Source organism: Macaca nemestrina, chromosome 8 (genome assembly GCF_043159975.1).
Source record: "Macaca nemestrina isolate mMacNem1 chromosome 8, mMacNem.hap1, whole genome shotgun sequence".
Classification (NCBI taxonomy): Eukaryota; Metazoa; Chordata; class Mammalia; order Primates; family Cercopithecidae; genus Macaca; species Macaca nemestrina.
In genome coordinates this window covers 698,624-714,281 of record NC_092132.1, presented here as the reverse complement: position 1 = coordinate 714,281, position 15,658 = coordinate 698,624, and the positions used below count along the sequence as shown (strand labels likewise).

Sequence of the window (15,658 nt, the reverse complement as noted above, 5' to 3'; positions counted from 1 at the left end):
ACAGTGATGCAGTTCTGGCTCACTGCAAGCTCCGCCTCCTGGGGTCAAGCGATTCTCCTGCCTCAGCCTCCCGAGTAGCTGGGACTACAGGCGCCGCCACCACACCCAGCTAATTTTTTGTATTTTTAGTAGAGACGGGGTTTTACCGTGTTAGCCAGGATGGTCTCGATCTCCTGACCTGGTGATCCACCAGCCTCGGCCTCCCAAAGTGCTAGGATTACAGGCGTGAGCCACTGTGCCTAGGTGCACATTTTAAGTTTGGAGGTGCACCTTACTGAGGTGCACTGTTCACACATCCCTGTGAACGTGGGTGCCTGCAGCAGGTGCCCGGCCCTCCGCCCCGCCTGTGGAAGCGAGTTCCCATCCTCTTTCTGCACCGTCCTCAGAGTTTCTCAGACTCTTTCCCCTACCCCTTTCCTCTCTTTTCTTTCTCCCAATGGCATGCGGCCTCCACCTATCCCTTGTCCCTATCTCTGGTGAATAGAGTGACGCCGCCCCTCGGGCTCTGGGCCCTCCTTGCACCATGGACACTGGGAGGTGGGCGCTGTGGTGACGTGGTGACCGGGGCAGCTCTGGATTTAGGCGTGGCCTTGGTCTCCCCGTGTGGAAGACGGGGTGATGGCAGTAGAGAGGGCGCTGAGGCTCCTGGGCCTGGAGCTGTTCTCACGGGGGCTCCTGGGAGCTTGGGCTGGGCCTCCGTGCTCTGCTGGGCCTCCCTTCCTGAAGCCACATGGCCCAGAGGTATGCAGGCTGTGAGGGGACGGTGGGTCGGAACAGTGCCCCGTATCCTCCACGGGCTCCTCCCGCCTGGGCCCGCACTCAAGTGCAGCTGGCCTAGGCTTTGACTGAGAACTGGAATGAACCGACCAGGTTATCTGTTTAGAACTGGAATGAACCGACCCGGGAATCTGTTTGACATTCCAGGGAGGTTTGGGGGAAGGTTTGTGGAGGAGAGGGAGCCGCCCTGCCCAGCCCCTCAGCCTGGGTGTGTCCGTTTGGGAGGACTACGAGCCGGCCACCAGGCCTTCATGGCTCAGCTGAGGGGCAAGTCTTCTCGGCTCTGGTGGGCTGTTCCTGATCCATCTGTGGCTGGGAGGAGTAGACAAAGCTTGGTGAAGTTCGGCTAGGGCAGCCAAGATTCAGGTGGGTGGGAGGCCGCCTTTCCTCCTGGAGCCCTCAGCCCGCTGCCGTGGGCCTTCAGCCAGCCCCTTCCTTCTGAGGCTGGTTCCTGGGCAGGGAGGCCAGAGGGGGACACTTAGGGCTCAGCCTGGGGGGAAGTGGGCACTGGGACGCCCCCTGGCACCCACTCTTGGGGGGCTCTGGGCTCACTTTGGGCACCTCATTTTCTCTTAGAGGAGGCAGCTGGGCCCTCGAGCAGGACAGGAACCTGCCCAGAGTCCCATGCAGACATCGGGCAGCTTCCAGCTAGGAAGGTGGGCCTGCCAGGGTGGGGGCCGAGTGCCCTGTGAGCCGTGCTTGGTGGGGTGGGGGAGGTAGAGCCTCCCCACCCGTGGGCCTCCCTCTGCAGCCGGGGGTGTTGGGGGGCGGTTTGCACTGTCCAGATGCTGTTCTCTGACGAATTTTCACGGATGAGCTCGGAATGAGGAACGAGACAGGCGTTCCATCGGGAGTGCGGCTGCTGTGCTCAGGCTTTCTCTTCTGCAGGACACGGGCATCCGAACATCTTTTCTTCCTTTTTAAAATTTGTTTTAATTTTTTTCTCTTACATTAATTATTTTTTAGTAATATAAATTGAGACAGGGTCTCACTGTGTTGCCCAGGCTGGTCTCGAACTCCTGGGCTCAAGAGACCTGCCTGCTTAAGCCTCCCAAAGTGCTGGGATTAAGGCTTGAGCCACCACCGTGCCCCGCCCATCTTTTCTTTATAAAATGCTGGGGACGGTAGTCTGTTAAATCTTTTTTTTTTTTGAGACAGGATCTCCCTCTGGAGTCCAGGCTGGAGTGCGGTGGTGTGATCTCAGCTCACTGCAGCCTCTCCCTCCCAGGCTCAAGGGGTCCTCCCACCTCAGCCTCCGGAGGAGCTGGGACCACAGGCGTGTGCCACCAGCTAATTTTAAAATTATTTTGTAGAGATGGGGTCTTACTCTGTTGCCCAGGCTGGCCTTGAACTCCTGGGTTCAAGTGACCTTACTACCTTGGCTCCCAAAGTGTGGGCATGAGCCACTGTTCTCTGACAGCTAAATCTTCTTAATCTTTCCTTCCCGTGGCTGGAGGGAGACTGGGGCTGGGCGAGGGCAGCCTGCCTTGCTCTCCTTCCCTTGCTCTTGGCTTGTGATCTCTTTGGGTTGGGGTGGGGGTAAGTGGCTACTGCCCAGGTGGGTTCTCTGGCAGGTCCAGAGATGCCAATGACAGAGAGGTGAGGATCTCATCTCGCCAGCCCTGTCAGGAAGAGGGTGTGGGCTATGACTGGCTGGCAGGGAGGGCGGGCTCTGCCATACCAGGTGTGGTGTGCCTCCTCTGTCCTCGCAGATGGGGAGCTGGCAGCATGCCTGCAGGAGTGGCTCTCCTGCCTCTCTGGTACCCATGCTGTGTCTCTAGAGGGCAAGGGGAGGACTTGGGAGCCTGGGCGGGGCGTCTGGCCAGCGTGTGCTTGCCCTGGCCTCTGCGGTCTGCAGAGCTGGCGAGGCTTGGGGGCAGGCTGCTCAGAGGGAGAGCTACTGCCTGGAAAACTCTTTACCTGGCAGACAGAAAGCCAGGCCGGGGCTACTGGCCTTATTGGCCATGTCCTCAGGAAGCCTCTGAGGCTACGCCTGCAGAGGGGAACTATGTCTAGAGTAGGCTGAACCTGTAAAGTGGTGCTCCCAGATAAATTGGGGGCCCCTGAACAGGAAGGACCTGACTGGCTTAATTTGACCTGGCCCAGGACAGTTCCCTTCCTGAAAGAAGGGGGCAATTCTATGACTTCTTCTGGGTATAAGTCCAGCAGTGAAGAGTTGGGTCAGTGTGTAGATGGCCATGAGGCCTGGCTGGGTAGAGAATGGGACTCCTGGCAGGCATCTTCTGCAGAGCACGGAGTGCCGTATGTATGTACATATGTATGTATGTACGTATGTACGTATGTATGTATGTATTGAGACGGAGTCTCGCTCTGTCGCCCAGGCTGGAGTGCAGTGGCGCGATCTCGGCTCACTGCAAGCTCCGCCTCCCGGGTTCACGTCATTCTCCTGCCTCAGCCTCCCGAGTAGCTGGGACTACAGGCACCCGCCACCTCGCCCGGCTAGTTTTTTGTATTTTTAGTAGAGACGGGGTTTCACCGTGTTAGCCAGGATGGTCTCGAACTCCTGACCTCGTGATCCACCCACCTCAGCCTCCCAAAGTACTGGGATTACAGGCGTGAGCCACCACGCCCAGCCAAGCACAGAGTGTCTTCTGAGGTGCAGCCTGTGGCCAGCCAAGCGACCACACTTGGTGTGTCGGGCAGGACTAGGGCCATAGCGAGTACATCGCCAGGGTTGTGCTCCAGCCGAAGCTGTCTGCCTGCCTGTCTGTCCCCATAGGCCTCAAGCCAGGCACCAGGTGGGGGCTTTTATTGCAGCCCAGGATGGCAGAGGCATTGTGGGAACCCAGCAAGGAAGAGGTCTAGAGACTGGGCAGTGAGAAGCTGTGGTGTCAGGACAGGCGGAGGCGCAGGAGGCGGGGCCTGCCCTTAGAAGGCAGTAGCCTGCAAAGCCCTCATGACTGTTCCAAGAGACCTCACCCTACCCAGCCTGAGGGCAGCGCCTGGCCCTGGAGGAGCAGCCTAGCAGGGAATGCCTCACTGGGGTGGGCAGCCATTTCTGGAAAGGGTGGGTGGGAGGAGCCTGACATGCCTTTCCCCTTCCCCTCTCTGAACCTGGGGCAGAATGGGGGCAGAGTAGCTCCCCATACCCCCAGGATTGTTGCTCTGCAGTGCTCTCTGTGGACCAGAGGGTGGGCCTCACACAGGGCAGGACCCGAGATGGCTGGAAGCCTGGTCTCACCTGAGGCCCAGGGCAGGGGCTCCCTGGGGCCACCCTGCCTCAAGCCGGCCTCAATGTGCTTCCTTGTTCCCCACTTCTCAGGTGTGAGCAGCTGCCGGAAGGGGAGGTGCTCCTGAAGACACTCTGGCTGGCCCACCTGTGCCCTTGGTGCCCTGGCTGCCTAGAGAGCCTCACCCCTGGGCCCTGGAGCCAGGACGCCAGGACTCTGACCACCTGCCCTGCCCCAGCCTCAGCGGCTGCACCTCCTCATTAGTACTGACGCACTTACCTCGGCACACAGCTGGGAGGGGTTGGGGGGCTGGGCCATGGCTGCTCTCAGGCCCCACCCAGGCTCCTGAGCCTAGAAAGTGAAAAGAGGGCTCTCAGGGGCTCACGGGGGCTCTCATTGCTGATTGGCCCTGCCCTCCCTTCCCCCTCAGCAAGGTGCCAGGAAGCTGGAACCTTGTTATCTGGGTAATTAGTTTCAGACCCTGGACTGAGGCTGGCCAGGTCTCGGGGCTGCCTCCCATAGGTTGTGCACCCTGACCCCGAGAGGGAGGCGAGGCACTGCTGGTCGACAGCTAGAGGCTGGCCTGGGGAGCAGGTTCGGGGTGCCCTTCCACACTGCCCTCCCTGCCCTGGCCCGTGCCCCCCAGGGCTGCCTGGGCCTGGATATCGTGTGGGGCCTCCTGACCCAGCCAAGGGCACGGAGCTTTGGGAAGGGGATGCCCCCGAGGGTGCCAGTCCAGCCAGCTGCCCCACCCCTCAGGCCCAGCCTGGCCCCCAAGCTCCCCACTCTGGTGCCCCGAGCAGCCCTGTGGGCAAGCAGCCACCACCATGGCCGAGCACCTGGAGCTGCTGGCAGAGATGCCCATGGTGGGCAGGATGAGTACGCAGGAGCGGCTGAAGCATGCCCAGAAGCGGCGTGCCCAGCAGGTGAAGATGTGGGCCCAGGCTGAGAAGGAGGCCCAGGGCAAGAAAGGTCCTGGGGAGCGTCCCCGGAAGGAGGCAGCCGGCCGAGGGCCCCCGAAGCAGGTCGTCTTCCCTCCCAGTGTTGTCCTTCTGGAGGCCGCTGCCCGAAATGACCTGGAAGAAGGTGAGTATGGCTGAGCCCAGAGCAGCTCCCAGCAAGCGGCCACTCCCTGCCACCTGGGGGCCGTCTCGTGCCAAGCCTGGGGCTGGGCCTGTCCACAGCTCCTGGGCTCCAGCCCCCAGATCTTGCCTGGTCTCTTCAGGCTGGGTAGCCCAGCATCCCCCCATCAGGCAAACCCCAAGCAGTGGGCAGCCGTGAGGTGAGCCCGTGCGGGACAGCCTTCTTTCAGGTGGGGGCTGCATGCAGAGGGGTCCTGCTGTGAGGTGAGCGGAGGCCATGGGTGTACCCCCAGGAGCCTTCGGACACCTGGTGCGGGGCCCGCGGGGGCGGGGTGGCCGGACACCTGGTGCGGGGCCGGGGGGGCGGGGGGGCCGGACACCTGGTGCGGGGCCCGTGGGGGCGGGGTGGCTGGACACCTGGTGCGGGGCGTGGGGGCGGGGTGGCCATACACCTGGTGCGGGGCGTGTGGGCAGGGTGGCCGGCAGTCATTGCTGCCTCTTTCTTTTTTTTTTTTTTTTGAGACGGAGTCTCGCTCTGTCGCCCAGGCTGGAGTGCAGTGGCCGGATCTCAGCTCACTGCAAGCTCCGCCTCCTGGGTTTACGCCATTCTCCTGCCTCAGCCTCCCGAGTAGCTGGGACTACAGGCGCCCGCCACCTCGCCCGGCTAGTTTTTTTTGTATTTTTAGTAGAGACGGGGTTTCATCATGTTAGCCAGGATGGTCTCGATCTCCTGACCTTGTGATCCGCCCGTCTCGGCCTCCCAAAGTGCTGGGATTACAGGCTTGAGCCACCGCGCCCGGCTTCTTTGCTGCCTCTTTCTAGGCTGCTCAGGAGAGCCCTGGTCTCCACCTCTGCGGGTTAGAGAGCCAGGCCCCGGGTAGGCACAGAGCCCATGCTGGGGGTCCCTCTCTCGATGCCTGCCGCAGGCTCTGCTTTTGACTCTGTTCTCCTCACCTGTGCCCCACGCTTGCCGCCACAGCTGTGTGGGTTCCACTTGTGGTGCTCTGGGGTCTGGGGAGAAGAGGCACTGTAGTGGCCCTTGACCCCTCCCTGCCTCCCTCCACGGCAGAGTAAGGAGGAGCTGGCAGTGTCTGGCCTACATCTTCCCATGTGGACAGGAGCCCTCCCAGGAGGCCTGGAGGCAGAGGGAAGAGGCAGAGGGTGCCATGGTCCACAGGGAGCTGTGGGAAGGCAGGAGCCCTTCTGCTGCACCCCAGGCGCCATCAGGGAGGACCCTGGTGACCTGGGCGAGAGCTGGGCCTGAGTTGGGATCTTTGAAGGGGAGGGGAGCGAGAGCAGGGATGTACTCTGCTGGTGGGGAGCCTCAGGTCAGGTCCCAGAGGACCCAGGGGAGATCATGAACACAGGGCTGGCCAGTTGTCAGGGGAGAGCCGAAGGAGCTGCAGCTTTATGGCACAGCCTAGCTGCAGTAGCCTCGGGGCAGGGAGCCCTTCCTGGCTGAAGGGAGGTGCGGGATTGTTGGAGTGCTGCGCTCACACAGAAGCACGGCCTGTTCTGGGGGTCAGAAGGCTGGAGCACCACCATGAAGGGCCTGCAGGTGGGTGGAGGCAGAGGGCTTCTGGGAGTGTGACTGGCCTGGGCCAGACAGATGCCTGGTGCTCCTGCCCCCACCCCCCGGCTCTGGTGTGCCTCTTGCCATTGGCACCACTGTCTTCTTTGTCCTTCCCTGAGTCCTGGGCCGAAGCACAGTTGACAGGACCCAACCAGGGACAGGACCCTGTCCTCACCTCGCCACCTTTTTTCAGTCCGCCAGTTCCTTGGGAGTGGGGTCAGCCCTGACTTGGCTAATGAGGATGGCCTGACAGCCCTGCATCAGGTCAGCCCTCGCTGGGCGTGGGTGGGGTGGGGGCTGGCCCCCGTGCTCTGGCCGCTCACGTGGCACGGTTTGCAGTGCTGCATTGATGATTTCCGAGAGATGGTGCAGCAACTCCTGGAGGCTGGGGCCAACATCAATGCCTGCGACAGTGAGTGCTGGACGCCTCTGCATGCTGCGGCCACCTGTGGCCACCTGCACCTGGTGGAGCTGCTCATCGCCAGGTAGGGCCTGCTGGGCGTCCGTGGCAGGGAGGGGCTTCCTCTCAGATGGCCGCTCAGGAGGCCCCTCTTGGGCAGTAGACCCGGCTCTCGACCTCTTGTGTTCCCACCTTCACCTTTGCTGACCCTGCCTGTGTCCTGGCATGGAGAGCAGAGCCTGGGGCCCCAGGGGGATGGGCATGTGCCCAGGGCAGCTTGGTCTCTGCCTCCCCAGCATGCATCCTCCTGCCGAGAGGGCGGTCTCGGGCTCCCCCAGGGTGTACACAGAGAAATGTCTTGGTCAGTGAGGACAGAACTGGTAAGGAGAGAAGGGGAGTGAGGAGGCCAGGTGGCTTGGGAGGAGAGGGTACCTGAGCACAGGTAGGGCTTTTACCTTTAACATAGAGGGACATAGAGCAGGAAGAGCTCTGAGGAGGGAGGGTGGTGGCCTCACCAGCGTCCACGAGCCTCCTCCCTTCTTTCCCCTTCGCTCCAGGCATCTGTAGTGGGAGAGAGGTCAGGGCTGCAGTCAGTCTCGAGTGCCCCCGTGAGGCCAGATGGGTGTGGATGGCGGTCCCATCACACTCAGGCGCTGCAGGGTGGGCGGGGATGTGGGGTGTCCACAGGTAGGCCTGTTCCTCCTCAGCACACAGGCACACCCCCTTCTGTGTCCTGGGCTCCCCTTTGCTGACCTCCTTCCCCGGGGCTATGCTCCCCACAGCTCTGCGGCCCCTCAGCGTGGCTGCCTGGTCCTGCGGCCCCACCACCCTGTGCTCCCTGGGGTCCCGAGGGTCCCTGCTCCCCCAGCAGGCAGACCCATCTAGTGCACGTTTATGGGGGCACCACTGCCCCTGGAGGTGCCAGGAACCTGGAGCCCGGATGGGTAGAGACTGCAGGAGGCCTGTCTGGCTGAACCACAGGATCTAGGACTGAGGGGCAGCCAATGGGCCCCGAGGCCGCCTCTCCCAGCAGCAGGTGGACAGGGTGCCTCCTGAGGGGCAGCCCTGGGCTGAGGGGCCCTGGGGGGGACCTCTCCAAGTGAGAAGCTTGGCAAGTGGGGAAGGGCCCTGTGTCCAGCACCGCGTCCCTCTTCCCTGCAGTGGCGCCAATCTCCTGGCAGTCAACACCGACGGGAACATGCCCTATGACTTGTGTGACGATGAGCAGACGTTGGACTGCCTGGAGACTGCCATGGCCGACCGTGGTAGGTGCGGCGGTGCGGCTGTGGGAGGGCTGCCGGTGGCGCTCCCTCTGAGCCTGCCGCCTCGCAGGCATCACCCAGGACAGCATCGAGGCCGCCCGGGCCGTGCCAGAACTGCGCATGCTGGACGACATCCGGAGCCGGCTGCAGGCCGGGGCAGACCTCCATGCCCCGCTGGACCACGGGGCCACGCTGGTGAGGGCTAGGGGGTGAGGGGCATGCGGGGCTGGGGGCCTTGCTCCTTGGAGGTGGGGGATGGGGCCGAATTCAGGCCGGGCGCTTGCCTGCAGCTGCACATCGCAGCCGCCAACGGGTTCAGCGAGGCGGCTGCCCTGCTGCTGGAACACCGAGCCAGCCTGAGCGCTAAGGACCAAGACGGCTGGGAGCCGCTGCACGCCGCAGCCTACTGGGGCCAGGTGAGTGCGGGCAGCAGCAGGTGGGAGGGGGCGTCCAGCGCAGCCGTCTGCAGCTCCTGCCTGCCGCCCACAGGTGCCCCTGGTGGAGCTGCTCGTGGCGCATGGGGCCGATCTGAACGCAAAGTCCCTGATGGACGAGACGCCCCTTGGTGAGATTGCGGGGCCCACCTCCACCTGGGGGAGAGGACAGGCGAGGAGGGTGCCCCTGACGCCTGCACCCACTTCTCAGATGTGTGTGGGGACGAGGAGGTGCGGGCCAAGCTGCTGGAGCTGAAGCACAAGCACGACGCCCTCCTGCGCGCCCAGGGCCGCCAGCGCTCCCTGCTGCGCCGCCGCACCTCCAGCGCCGGCAGCCGCGGGTGAGCGCCGCCCCCAGCAGGCTCCGCCCCCGGCTTGGCCCCGCGGTTGTCAGCCCCGGCGGAGTGCCAGCCGAACTGGGGGCAGAGTACGAGGGGGCGGGCGGGGTCCTCCCGGCACTCCCCTTCCCCTCACTCTCCCTCTTCTCTCTCCTCCCCAGGAAGGTGGTGAGGCGGGCGAGCCTGACCCAGCGCACCGACCTGTACCGCAAGCAGCACGCCCAGGAGGCTATCGTGTGGCAACAGCCGCCGCCCCCCAGCCCGGAGCCGCCCGAGGACAGTGATGACTGCCAGACTGACGCAGAGCTCAGGCCACCGCCCCCGGAGGTGAGCGTCTCGTCCCTGCTCCGCCCAGCGCAGGGGTGGGCCTGGCTTTGCCCTGGTTCTCTCTCTGCTTGGACCCCCTCCTGCCTGTTAGGAATGGTGCCCTGTAGAGGCCAGCTGCTGCCCCATCTCTCCTGTCCGTCCCTTCGTGACCATACAGCCTGAACCCAAGGCTGGGGAGTGGGGAGGAGCCTCCTGATGGCCTCTGAGACCTTCACTGCCTGCAGGAGGACAACCCCGAAGCGGTCAGGCCGCACAATGGCCGAGTAGGGGGCTCCCCAGCGCGGCATCTGTACTCCAAGCGACTGGACCGGAGTGTCTCATACCAGCTGAGCTCCCTGGACAGCACCGCCCCCCACACGCTGGTCCATGACAAGGCCCACCACACCCTGGCTGACCTGAAGCGCCAGCGAGCTGCCGCCAAGCTGCAGCGACCCCCGCCTGAGGGGCCTGAGAGCCCCGAGACGGCGGGGCCTGGCCTGCCTGGTCACACGGAGACCCCCCAGCCTGACTGTGGCTTCAGGGCAGGCGGGGACCCACCGCTGCTCAAGCTCACAGCCCCCGCGGTGGAGGCTCCTGTGGAGAGGAGGCCGTGCTGCCTGCTCATGTGAGGCGGCTCCTCGGCGGGCAGGGCTCCTGTCCCTGGGCACAGCCCAAGGCTGCCTCCCCACGGTGCGTGCCCTGGTGCTGCGGGTGGGCAGCACAGAAACCCCGGCTTTGACTGTGCAGGACACTGGCCCCTCTCAGGGCAGAAGACATGCCTGGAGAGACATCGGACTGCAAAGACTGTTTTTATCTTGCAACTCTCGATAAAGGCTGTTTGCCATGGAGTCTGCTTGTGTGTTGTGTGTCTCAGCTGGTTTGCTGCCCCACGGTGGGGAGTGGGTTGTGCCGTTTGGTCGGGGTGCCACCCATGCCTGTGAGCACGAAAGCCTGTAGGTGCACGCAGGGGCATGTGGCAGCCCTGGCCGTGTGGGAGTGAGGCCCACGGCCACTGGGCTGGAAGCCTGGGCCTCACCCACTCCCTCCCGTGCTCAGCCTCCTGGAGCCGCCTCTGTAACCCTTTGCTTTCCTGAGAGGAGCCAGGTGCTTTGAAGGAGCCTCCAACGGGGGCCAGCGTCTAGGGTGTCTGTGCTGGGGAGGTGGAGGGTGGGGGTCCCAGGGACCATGGCCTGGAAAGGGAAGTGGTGTTTTCCACAAGACTCTTGTGCCAGAGCCACAGGGGCAAAACAAGCACAAGACTGTGTCAGAACCTCCCTGGGGGTGGGGGTTGTGGGTCCCCAGTTCCTGGCATGCAGCCCCAATCCTGGGGCCTGGCTGCCAGCTTCTGCCTGGGCTGGCATAGGGGACACGCAGTTGGCCATTCTGGCTCTGAGCTGGCTGGGCACAAGGTGTCAGGGTGAGGGGGTCCCTTAGGGGCCTCAAGCAGGAGGGCTGAGGGCACCGCCGGTTTGTCTGTTCATGGTGGGCAGCTTTGTGTGGCCACCAGTGCTGGGTGGTGTGGGTTTGGGATGTTCTCTCTCCTGGCTCAGCACGGGCCTGTCAGCCCAGTGTCCTTTGGGCCTGCCCTTCCCCTAGCATCCCTGGTTGGAAGGGTGTTCTTGCAGGGCTACGGGCAGGCGGGGACTGGCTGCTGGTTAAATTTAGTGTGGGGGGTGGGGCAGCTGCCCAAGGTCCACCTGCCACCAGGGCTGCCACTTGGGCTCTGCTGCCAGGGGGCGGGCAGGGGCTGGCTCTGCCTGGGGCCAGGCCCATATTAACCTGTGCCCCTGTCTCAGGGCCAGAAGGGCAGGCCTGCGCACTGGGAGGCCGTTGTGGCAGCGGAGCAGAGAAGTGCAAGGTGAGAGGCCTGGGGGCCGGCTATCCTGACCCCTGTGGGTCAGGTTTCGTGGTGGCTGTTGGGGTGGGCCAGCACTGAGCCTGGCCTTTGGGCTCGGCAGGCCTGTGGAGGTGGGTCTCTGACGACCTATCCCGGCTCATTTCCTACTCTCTCCTCCAATCGGGAACAAGAGGGCCAGAGAACTCAGATCACCCCTAGCCTGGGGTGTGTCCCAAGGGCAACCCCCAGCTGGTGCCTGATGAAAGGGCAGCCACGGTGTGAGCTGTCCTAGGGCCCAGGGCTGGACTGCCTGGCTCCAGCCCCCTCCCCCAGCCCCTCGCAGTGCTCATCAGGGACCAAGGTCCAGCTACAGAGCTCTCGCAGCCTCTGGGCCATAGGTGCCAGCCCTGGAGAGGCCAGATGGAACCCAGAGCCTGAACACCCCTCCCCTCCCCCCAGCACCCCCTGGATTCCTGAGGCCTGGCTCAGTTACTAAGGAGACAGGTCCGCTGGCCCAAGCAAAGATGCGGGTGCCACGAGGGCTAGGCCTTGGCCAAGCCCTGCTGGGGTAAATCCCAGCAGCCCAGGCTCCAGTCTCACCTCGGGGGTCCCTCCTTTCCAGCTCTGCCAGCCCCTCAGGGCTGCTGGGCACTCCCTTCACCTCCTGAACACCCTAGGCGCTCAGCCCCCGGCCCCACATCTAGTCCCTCAGAGCTGTCCGGACCGGGACTGACGTCTGTACCTACCCCCCATGTGGGTCTCCTGCTCTCCCTTCATGGGGACACTGGGCAGGCACTGGGCCTTGCCCCAAGCCCCGCCTGCTGCCTCGCCCACTGTCTCTGCCTCCCTGGAGCAGAGCTGTTCCCAGACGGGTGGGGCGGGGCCCAACTGTCCCCAGCTCCTTCAGCCCTTTCTGTCTCCCCCAGTGGGGCCAGCTGCGGTGAAGAGGGTGCCCTCTTGCCTGGCGTCCCCTCTGCTACGGCTGCCTCCTCCCAGCCGTGGCCCACTGAGCCAGACCCAGCTGTCCCCACTCCCACTTCTGGTCCTGCCACCTCCTGAGCCACCTTCCCACCTGGTCTGGGTAGAGTCATGGCCTCGAGCACAGGTGACCAGAGCCAGGCAGTGAGGAACGGACTGAGGACGAAGGTGCTGACGCTGCACAGCATGAATCCGCGTGTGCGGCGAGTGGAGTACGCAGTGCGTGGCCCCATAGTGCAGCGAGCCTTGGAGCTGGAGCAGGAGCTGCGCCAGGTATGGCCCAGGCCCCTCGCTGCCCTCCAGGTCACACTGGGGTGGCCGAGTTGGCCCCAGTCCCACTGGCTCACGGCACAAGGGCTGAGGAGTTAGGTAGGGCACGGTCTCCCTGCCTGCTCCCCTCCCCTCCCAGGGTGTGAAGAAGCCTTTCACCGAGGTCATCCGTGCCAACATCGGGGACGCACAGGCTATGGGGCAGAGGCCCATCACCTTCCTGCGCCAGGTGAGGCTCGTGCCCGCTGCACCCCTCCACCCCCCGCCCGTGTGCCTTGACCTCAGCACTCCGTCCTCCCAGGTCCTGGCTCTCTGTGTCAACCCTGATCTTCTGACCAGCCCCAGCTTCCCTGACGATGCCAAGAAGAGGGCGGAGCGCATCCTGCAGGCGTGTGGGGGCCACAGCCTGGGTGAGAGCCAGGGCCAGGAGGAGGCAGAGGGCGGCCCTGCCGCTGGGGGAGGGAGGTCCCCTGGGAGGGCTGAGAACTTCACCTGTAACTCTCATCCTGTCCTGCCCGAGTCCAGGGGCCTACAGCGTCAGCTCCGGCATCCAGCTGATCCGGGAGGACGTGGCGCAGTACATCGAGAGGCGCGACGGAGGTATCCCTGCGGACCCCAACAATGTCTTCCTGTCCACAGGGGCCAGCGACGCCATCGTGGTAGGCTGGGCAGGCGAGGGAAGACATTCCTGACACTGCAGAGGGGGTGCCCAGGGTGGGGGACAGGTGCAGCCCCAGGCCCTGCCAACCCTGCCTTCCCCTTCCTTCTTGCAGACGGTGCTGAAGCTGCTGGTGGCCGGCGAGGGCCACACACGCACAGGTGTGCTCATTCCTATCCCCCAGTACCCACTCTACTCGGCCACACTGGCAGAGCTGGGCGCAGTGCAGGTGGATTACTACCTGGACGAGGAACGCGCCTGGGCGTTGGACGTGTCCGAGCTTCACCGTGCACTGTGTCAGGCGCGTGGCCACTGCCACCCTCGTGCGCTGTGTGTCATCAACCCTGGCAACCCCACCGGTGCGTTCCCGCCGCCCCGCCCCACTCCTCCCGCACCCTTGTGCGCCCTGGCAGTGCCGGGTCTGCCGTCCCCCGGCTGCCCAGTGGAGGGCAGTGCGCCCCCTTGGCTCACCCAGCCCTGCTGCCTCCCCCACACCCCAGGGCAGGTGCAGACCCGCGAGTGCATCGAGGCTGTGATCCGCTTCGCCTTCGAAGAGCGGCTCTTTCTGCTGGCGGACGAGGTGCGTGGCGCAGGGGAGCGGGAAGCCGGGCAACAGCCAGCCCCCATGACGCCTTGCGCCCTTCCAGGTGTACCAGGACAACGTGTACGCCGCGGGCTCCCAGTTCCACTCATTCAAGAAGGTGCTCATGGAGATGGGGCCGCCCTATGCCCGGCAGCAGGAGCTCGCCTCCTTCCACTCCACCTCCAAGGGCTACATGGGCGAGTGCGTGCAGGCGAGGCGGGTGGGGGCTCGCGGGCTATGGCCTGGCCCTCCTCGCCCAGTGGGCCAACTCCTCTGCACCTGGCCTGGACGCGCCCCTCACCTGGCAGGTGCGGGTTCCGCGGCGGCTATGTGGAGGTGGTGAACATGGACGCTGCAGTGCAGCAGCAGATGCTGAAGCTGATGAGTGTGCGGCTGTGCCCGCCGGTGCCAGGCCAGGCCCTGCTGGACCTGGTGGTCAGCCCGCCCGCGCCCACTGACCCCTCCTTCGCGCAGTTCCAGGCTGTGAGTTGGGGGCAGGAGGGGGTCCAGGTGACCTAATCGGGGGTGGGGGATGCTGAGTGCTGTGCCCTCATGGGCCCTCCCTCCCTCCCTCCGTGGCCACAGGAGAGGCAGGCAGTGCTGGCGGAGCTGGCGGCCAAAGCCAAGCTCACCGAGCAGGTCTTCAACGAGGCTCCCGGCATCAGCTGCAACCCAGTGCAGGGCGCCATGTACTCCTTCCCACGTGTGCAGCTGCCCCCGCGGGCGGTGGAGCGTGCTCAGGTCAGGCGGGGGCGGGGCTGCAGGGTGGGCAGTGGTGGCCAGGCATCTCTCCCTGATGACTGCCTGTTCACAGGAGCTGGGCCTGGCCCCCGACATGTTCTTCTGCCTGCGCCTCCTGGAGGAGACCGGCATCTGCGTGGTGCCTGGGAGCGGCTTTGGGCAGCGGGAAGGCACCTACCACTTCCGGTGAGGCCCGGCCCTCACTGCCTGTCCCGCCACCCTGGCCCTTCACTCACTGTCAACTCCTTTCAGGATGACCATTCTGCCCCCCTTGGAGAAACTGCGGCTGCTGCTGGAGAAGCTGAGCAGATTTCATGCCAAATTCACCCTCGAGTACTCCTGAGCCCAGCCGGCGCCAGGCTGGGCGCCCCGGACTGTGTGCTCAGGGGCCCTGGGGGCTCTGGAGCCCACTGTACTTGCTCTTGCTGCCTGGCGGGCGGGGGTGGGGGCTGGGCCCCTGCCTCTCTGCAGGTCCCTAATAAAGCTGTGTGGCAGTCTGACTCCAGGGAGGAAGCGCTGGCAGCTGCGTGGTCTGCTCCCACTTGCCTACCCTTCTTGCAAGCCTGAGTCCCTTCAGAGAAAGGGCCTTCCACAACCAGCACCCACTTGTTCCTCCTGAAGACCCGGCGCCCACTATGGGCTGGGTCTTCCCCGTGGCCTCTTGCTGTGGGGCAGAGCCCGTCACGATCACACAGAAATGGGCTGAGAGTCCAGAGTGTGAGGAAAGCACAGTCCCACACCCCTTTGTGGAAGCCCCCAGAGCTGTTGGGGTGGGGATGGGGCTTGACAAAGAATCTAGGGAACCAGGGGCCCAGTTGGCCACCCAAAGAAACAGCCTTTCCTGAAGAAGGCACAGAAAGCTGTCTCCCTCCTGGCTCCCTTCCCTGTGAGGTCCACGTCTTCCCTGTGAGGTCCAGGTCTTTCCTGTGAGGTCCAGGTCCTCCCTGTGAGGTCCACATCTTCCCTGGGGCAGGGAGAAATACTAAACCAGCATGGCGCTGGCTGGTCGGAGTGACTGACAGGGAGGAAGTCTTGGTTCTCTTACCCGAGGTAGTAGAGGTGGGGCCACTGTCTGGGGGGCCAGAGAGACCACCTTTGGTGTGTGTGGTGCAGTCCTTCAGCTGGGTGGAGTGGGAGGCAGAGGGAGAGGATGAGGGAGTGTCCCAGGGGAGGGCTGGGGCTGGGCTGAGGGGGGTGGACAGTGATGTGTCTTGGCCTGGGGAGCATG

At 64.3% G+C, this 15,658-nt stretch overlaps 2 protein-coding genes across 2 annotated transcripts; both read left to right on the top strand.

Moving 5' to 3' along the window:
* Window positions 1-4,712: 4,712 nt before the first annotated feature.
* LOC105464224 (protein phosphatase 1 regulatory subunit 16A) lies at window positions 4,713-10,211 on the top strand. The gene is made up of 10 exons (XM_024787484.2): window positions 4,713-5,054; window positions 6,817-6,887; window positions 6,963-7,108; window positions 8,185-8,288; window positions 8,356-8,480; window positions 8,576-8,701; window positions 8,775-8,850; window positions 8,931-9,060; window positions 9,219-9,384; window positions 9,609-10,211. The coding sequence occupies exons 1-10, from the start codon at window positions 4,796-4,798 to the stop codon at window positions 9,990-9,992; spliced, it is 1,587 nt and encodes a 528-aa protein (XP_024643252.2). The 5' UTR covers window positions 4,713-4,795; the 3' UTR covers window positions 9,993-10,211.
* A 237-nt stretch (window positions 10,212-10,448) lies between these two features.
* LOC105464223 (glutamic--pyruvic transaminase) lies at window positions 10,449-14,935 on the top strand. Its single transcript, XM_011711892.3, has 13 exons — window positions 10,449-10,467; window positions 11,160-11,221; window positions 12,286-12,451; window positions 12,588-12,677; window positions 12,750-12,858; window positions 12,974-13,107; window positions 13,222-13,465; window positions 13,607-13,686; window positions 13,754-13,890; window positions 13,998-14,172; window positions 14,275-14,430; window positions 14,504-14,616; window positions 14,683-14,935. The coding sequence occupies exons 3-13, from the start codon at window positions 12,290-12,292 to the stop codon at window positions 14,771-14,773; spliced, it is 1,491 nt and encodes a 496-aa protein (XP_011710194.1). The 5' UTR covers window positions 10,449-10,467; window positions 11,160-11,221; window positions 12,286-12,289; the 3' UTR covers window positions 14,774-14,935.
* Window positions 14,936-15,658: the final 723 nt, after the last annotated feature.

Excerpts from the sequence above, each read along its gene's own strand:
- LOC105464223 (XM_011711892.3), top strand. The coding sequence starts at position 12,290 with ATGGCCTCGAGCACAGGTGACCAGAGCCAGGCAGTGAGGAACGGACTG. Across the intron at positions 12,452-12,587 it reads TGGAGCAGGAGCTGCGCCAG|GGTGTGAAGAAGCCTTTCAC; the intron begins GTATGGCCCAGG and ends CTCCCCTCCCAG. Across the intron at positions 13,891-13,997 it reads TCCAAGGGCTACATGGGCGA|GTGCGGGTTCCGCGGCGGCT; the intron begins GTGCGTGCAGGC and ends CTCACCTGGCAG.
- LOC105464224 (XM_024787484.2), top strand. The coding sequence starts at position 4,796 with ATGGCCGAGCACCTGGAGCTGCTGGCAGAGATGCCCATGGTGGGCAGG. Across the intron at positions 6,888-6,962 it reads GCCTGACAGCCCTGCATCAG|TGCTGCATTGATGATTTCCG; the intron begins GTCAGCCCTCGC and ends CACGGTTTGCAG. Across the intron at positions 7,109-8,184 it reads GTGGAGCTGCTCATCGCCAG|TGGCGCCAATCTCCTGGCAG; the intron begins GTAGGGCCTGCT and ends TCTTCCCTGCAG.